Source organism: Ammodytes marinus, assembly GCF_949987685.1.
Source record: "Ammodytes marinus genome assembly, chromosome: 5".
NCBI lineage: Eukaryota > Metazoa > Chordata > Actinopteri > Uranoscopiformes > Ammodytidae > Ammodytes > Ammodytes marinus.
Genome location: NC_137234.1, coordinates 20130986 through 20136985, shown reverse-complemented (window position 1 = coordinate 20136985; position 6000 = coordinate 20130986). Strand labels below are relative to the sequence as shown.

General features: G+C 42.8%; 1 protein-coding gene across 3 annotated transcripts in view; it reads left to right on the top strand.

Moving 5' to 3' along the window:
• The first annotated feature begins 307 nt into the window (after positions 1 to 307).
• The window catches only part of trim44 (tripartite motif containing 44), a 40867-nt gene continuing 35174 nt past the window's right edge, over positions 308 to 6000 (top strand). Inside the window, exons 1-3 of one of the 3 annotated variants that reach the window (XM_080027366.1) lie at positions 308 to 594; positions 1492 to 2143; positions 4381 to 4458. In XM_080027366.1, the coding sequence (XP_079883492.1) occupies positions 1499 to 2143; positions 4381 to 4458 (723 nt within the window). In that variant the 5' untranslated portion in view covers positions 308 to 594; positions 1492 to 1498. Of the gene's footprint in view, positions 595 to 651; positions 719 to 1460; positions 2144 to 4380; positions 4459 to 6000 lie in introns of those variants that run through there. The other 2 variants (XM_080027365.1, XM_080027364.1) reach the window with 2 other exon arrangements.

Below are 6000 nucleotides of genomic sequence, written 5' to 3'. Positions count from 1 at the left end.
GCTAATAATTGGCGCAGCTGGGGGTACAGTAAAATGAGTGTGGCATTACAATTAGGCTATTATTATGTAGCATAATTGGAACATTTTAACTCGATAATAAGTAACACCAGCGCGTGGCTTTACTAGCATAGCCTACTTATTTATATATTGCGAGTGACAGTATTGTCTCTTGCTACCTGCCTCGTTTTTGGAGTTTCTCATCATGTCTTTTTAATGTCCTTGTCAGGCTGGTTTTCCCTCTCCAACCTCTGCGTGTCTCTGCAGCTCCCTCCTCCCACACACACCGGGGACTCGGGGAGACTACAAGCAGGAAGTAGAAGTGAAAAAAAGCAGACAGCCGATGAAAATAAGGAAGTAAATGCCATCGGAACCGGTCGGAACGGAGCTGGAGTCACCCTTCAGCTGTGAGAGTGAAAGAAGACAGCAGCTCAGTAATATAACCTCAAGGCACAACAACAACGCCTGTGCTACGGAAGTTAGCCGTCAAGCTAACTCCTCCACTGACTGCACATTATTTCCAAAACAAGCACAAGACAGAGAGAGAGAGCGATAGAGACAGAAAAAAATAAAGGGGGAGGCGGAAGACACAGACAAGTAAGTACACTGTTGTGAGTTGCAAACTGGTAAAGCCCCACAGGATGATGGGATGAAATGTGTGTGTGTTTGTATGTTCGTGTGTGGATTGGAAACACAGTGTGAATGTGTGAGTCCGACACAGGTGAGAAAAAAAAAACAGAGGTTAAGGGTGAGTTTTTGCATTACAGCACTTTTTTTCTTTCCGCTTTTTTTGTGTCAGCAATAGAAAAGAGTAAACAAACCGACCCCAGGCCAGGACAGGAAAGTGCTCTGGCAGAATGAGAAAGATATTGTTTGCATACGCTGTGCACAAACCATGCACTGTGACCTATCTCCATTCGTTCAGGTTGACTCCTGCACACTCACGGTGGACTGGAATGAAAGTAAGAGGGCAAAAAGACAAAACACGATACAAAACGTGAAAAGGTCAGGGCCGGTGACACACAGAAGGAGGTGAAGAGAAGTGGGGGGAACATGCCTGGATGGTTGTTCATGTTGACAGTACCGTGGTTCACACTCAGCACTTTCTGTTTGTGAGTCAGTAAACACAGTGTGCGTGTATAGGCTATGCACTCGAAAGGCAGTTCAGTGACTGCAGATGGGGCCTTCGTGCTTATTGCCCTTGCAAAATGATGTGCTTTCTTTTTTTTTGTTTATGTGTGCCTGTAGCTTGCGTGATAGTGTTGATAGTGAAGTGGATTTTACTTCCTGTGGACTTTCCCTCCATCCATAGCCTACATCCTCTGTCATGGGGGAATAATATATTTTAAAAGGGATTAGTCTTGAGGATGTTGGACTTTCCCCTCATGAAAATTTGATAGCTGTTCACAGAAGGTCAAAGCTATTAATAAACTGTCCTCTACTCTGTGTGTGTCTCCTTAAAGTCCTCACATCCTCCATAATTATCACCACCAGCCCTGCCATGGACGACAAAGAGGATCCCCGGGAAGGAGCTGTGTGTTTGAAACAAGAGGAGCTGCCGCAGATGGACGGCTCGTGTGATGCTTGCGAGCCTGATGAGGCCCAACCGGCCACGCAAGTGTGCCACGCCTGCAGCTTTGCCTTCTGCACTTACCATGCCGACAGACATGGTGCCAGCACTCGTCACCAAATCATGCCTTATAACCACGAGGAAACACAAGCCAATGGACGTGGTGAGACCAGCAGAGGCAATAATGGAGTTGGAGGTGAAGCTGAAGAAGATGCTGGCAGTGGGGGCAGGCTGGCAAATGGAATGGGCGGAGGAGATCAAGGGATGGAACTACTTGGCGCAGCGATGGCTAATGCAGACATGAGTGGTGATGCCGCGGCAAACAAATCAGTCAGGAATGGTCTGGATGGAGCAGAGGGTGCGGAAGCAGGGCAGGAAGAGGAGGCCATGGCTGCTGAGTATGCTGGGAGGAGGGACACTGTCTCGGTGGAGAGACTGCGCTGCAAGGAGCACGGCCAGGAAGGCTCCCTCTACTGCAAAGCAGACGAGAAGATCATCTGTGTGGTGTGTGCCGTGCAGGGTGAGCACCGCGGGCACGAGATCATCACCCTGCACGAGGGCTACGCCTGGCAGAAGGTGAGTCACATACAAATACTGGAACATTACATACCCTTTGTTTACGTTCCCGTTTACAGAGACACTAGGCTGTGGAATAGCACTAGATTTGTTTGTGAGCACACATAGTAGGGACATGAAGGGGTCATGAGGAGATATGTTTTCCAAAATCACTGAATGCACCTTTAACTATATTTAATTTCATTTTCATTTCACTTTTATTTATCCTCGAGAGACCAATTGAGGGGTGACCCTCGTTTACAATGACGTCGAGTTCAAAACCAATTCAAAGGAAAAACAACAATACATACAAAATATTCAATGCAAATACATCAAATACACAACAACAGGCGAAGAGATATAATATAAACCTGGGCTAAATGTAGTTGCAGACGCTTATGGACCAGAGTTTGTTTGAAAACTGGACATTATTGACTGTATGAAGTCAGTATATTGGCAGTTCTTACCTTTGCAATGCTTTATCTGTATGCTCTGACATTGTGACCCATAACTTATGAGAAATACGGACAGGGATTCTGTTACGCCAGCCGTCGGCACAGTGACACTCACCAAGGCATGCCTGCTGCTTTCGATTGTAATTGGAAAATCGGGATCCTCAGACACAGCAGCACACACAGTGTGCAGGATTCAGCAGTTTTAAAATGTGTGTCCTATGACCCTGTCTTAAACCATAGACTGAATATAAAAGAAAACAACTAAATAAAAATAAAAATAACAGATGTACTGGAATGCATTGCACACAGGTCAGAACACTGTACTACTGACTGTTTAACTACCATGGCCCGAGTGCAATGGGACACACTGCTGCGGTTTTGGGCCGATAGCCAGAAACTTGACATTTTTGGACATGACCACATTAGATGTCCATAAGTGCCACAGCTATTTTTACATTTCACACATAATGATGAGCACATAGGTTCATATTTACATCGAATAGCAGGGTAACATGCAGTGTAGTATTTTAAACATAACAAAGTCACGTGGTTGCCCGCATGACATCATGCATAAATGAATGCAATCGTACAGCTACATAAATGTTTTCTATGAAAATGGTGAAATGGAATTTATACATTATGATTATGTACGTTTGGCGCGGCGCCAATTATTGCCTCACCCATCCTCCATTTCCCAGATGGCTTTATGCTTGTGGTGGATTTTATAAGTCCAGGGAGTCATCAGTGGTTCACTGCTGCATTGCAGTTTGTCCAGTAAGCCCGGCTAACGCTGTCCTGGATTTTTGCACAGACACTACTGACTCAGTTCTTGATCGATGAATATAATACCATTTAGAGTCAGATGTTATCGGCACACTGAACACATTGGGACTGTGTAATTGCACAGAGGGCCAGTTAACAAGATATGATAGTATCAGAAAAAACAGGAATTAGGTTTGGATTAAAAGTTTGTGCAGTCACAGGGTTTTGCCTGTGCAGCCAGAAATAAATTGGATCCCAAAAAATCTCCGCAAGACCCTCATTTGAAAATTGCCACACAAAGCAGGCGCATTTAGTTACATGACCCTCATGGTGTGCTGACTGTAATTTACAGCAAGTTTTGTCCTCTGCCCTCTGGCTATACATCTGAACAAAAGTAGAGCAACACACTTTGCTGGTTTACTCTTGCATCCTGTCAACATATGGATTGATGGGAGACAAAGGGGGTCACACACACACACACACACACACACACACAGAGCCTAGGGCCGCATTCATTTCTCTAAAGTTACTCCAGCTTTTATGCATCCCGTGTTTGTGTATCCATGTGAAAGATCCCTTTATCCTCGGGAGTAGTGATATAATATGCCATTGCTGTAAACTGCAGCATGTAGCATTTCAAACTTTGTATGTAAAATTGTAACCCGTGTGATGGACTGGTAAGCTGTCAAGGATGTACCATGCCTTTTTATTGTGTGTAAGCATCGTCTAAAAGCATCATCACATTATCAATGCTGAGATATTTGTTCAAAAATATTGTACTTCTCAATGTGCCCAGTCTTTATTTTTATTCAGTTAAGCATAGGTGATGCTCTATTAAGCGAGTGAGAGAAGAGCGCTATATAAATAAAATTTATTATTATTATTATTATTATTAAATATTCACTTGCATAATAATTCCCTACTAACCAGTTCACCGGGATGTTTCTATTATTGTTTGAGTCACGGAGAAAGTATTCATGTGTGCATGCTAGGTTTTTATGTAGTGTTTGTTTACTGTGTGTTTGTCTGCTTCAACTGTAGAGCAGGCAGGGTTATGACTTGCTGGGCTGTACACAGCAGATGGCAGAGAAGATCAAGACCAAGTGGACCAACCCTGAGGTGAGCACAAACTCCTGCATACAGAACACTGAGTCCAATCCTAACATGAGTCACACGGTACGGGGCCATTTTTAGAACACTTCTCCCAAAAGACTTGCACTTAGCTGCTCTCATTTCGTAATGAGCTCCAACTGACTCTTATCAAATTAAATGAAAAATGTCTCCGCAGCAACAAAAGGTGGGTTTGACCTCCTCGCAAGGAATGACAGGGTGCCGTGTGCATATTGCATTGCTTATCATCATGTGATTTTGACATGTTGTTTGATTACATTTGCTCATGATTTCTCCTACAAAGATATCCCCCAGTGCTGTGTACAAAAGTCAACATTTCCCTTTTAAGCATTTCCGACAAAGCTGAACAAGTATAGCAAACATATGGTTTAATAGTAATTGATACACATAGCACAAAACGCGCATAAAGAAGGTTGCTTTCAATGCTGTTGCAATTTCTTTTTACAGTTATTTATGTGCAAACAGGTGATGTAAAATAATCTGTAGAAGCTTAATATATTATTTCATGTGTAGCTCCACCTGTAAGGACCATCTTGATTTAACGTTCCGTTGTTATACAATATATGTTATTTGATTCAAGGTATGCTGGTATAGATTGAGGAAAGCTAAGTCTCATTTCAGTGTGCCAGGAAAATTAGGCCATGCAGTCTCAGGCAGCCTGACCAAATTAAAACTGCAGACCCTGCATGTCCATGTTCTCTATATTTTAAATGCATTTATGTTATATTTTATCTATCACTTTCTTAACTCCTCTTAAGATTTCTCCCAATCTGGGTTGAAGACCATTTATTATAGATAAGTTATAATGTAATTAATATTATTAGCAAAATTAGTATTTTTATCAAATAGGTAATAGTTAGTTTGTTCTGCTCCACATAAGGGACCAATTAACCAAGTTAATTCCGTTTTCACACAACAATATTTTCAAGGGGACCAAAATGATTGATGTGTGAGAGAAAAATAATATAGCGGCCAATTCACAAATTACACGCAAAGGTGGAAATGCCAAGCCGACAGCATTCATGGGTGCCCCTGTGCCACTTGATGTACGGTATGCAAATGAGGGAATATTGTAAATTCAGCTCAAAATTGCTCCATTCCTATGCAAATAAGCCTTGTTGCAAATACCACCTAATTCATAAAGACCAGCGCTAATTGCTACAGGCCATTATAGTGGGGCTTTTTAATACCTCTGGCCACCGTGTATAATCCTCCCGCATGTTCTCTCTTTCTGTCTATATCTCTGTTTTCAAAGCTTGTGAGCTTTTGATGATAATGAATTCATATTGAGCATTCACCACCATCGAGTCCTGGCTGATCGCATTGGCGGCACAGGGCTAAAAGTGCACAGTCCTCCTGTCCCACAGGGAATACATCTGTTTACTCACTTAAACGCAAAAGAGTGAAAACAGCGCTCGGCTGCCTAACTTTGTGAGCGTGTTATCGCCGGCTTATAATTAGTGCAGATTATTCTGAGGATATGGTGCTAAAACACGGCAGGTTGCGGCTGTATTTATCTACAAATCATGG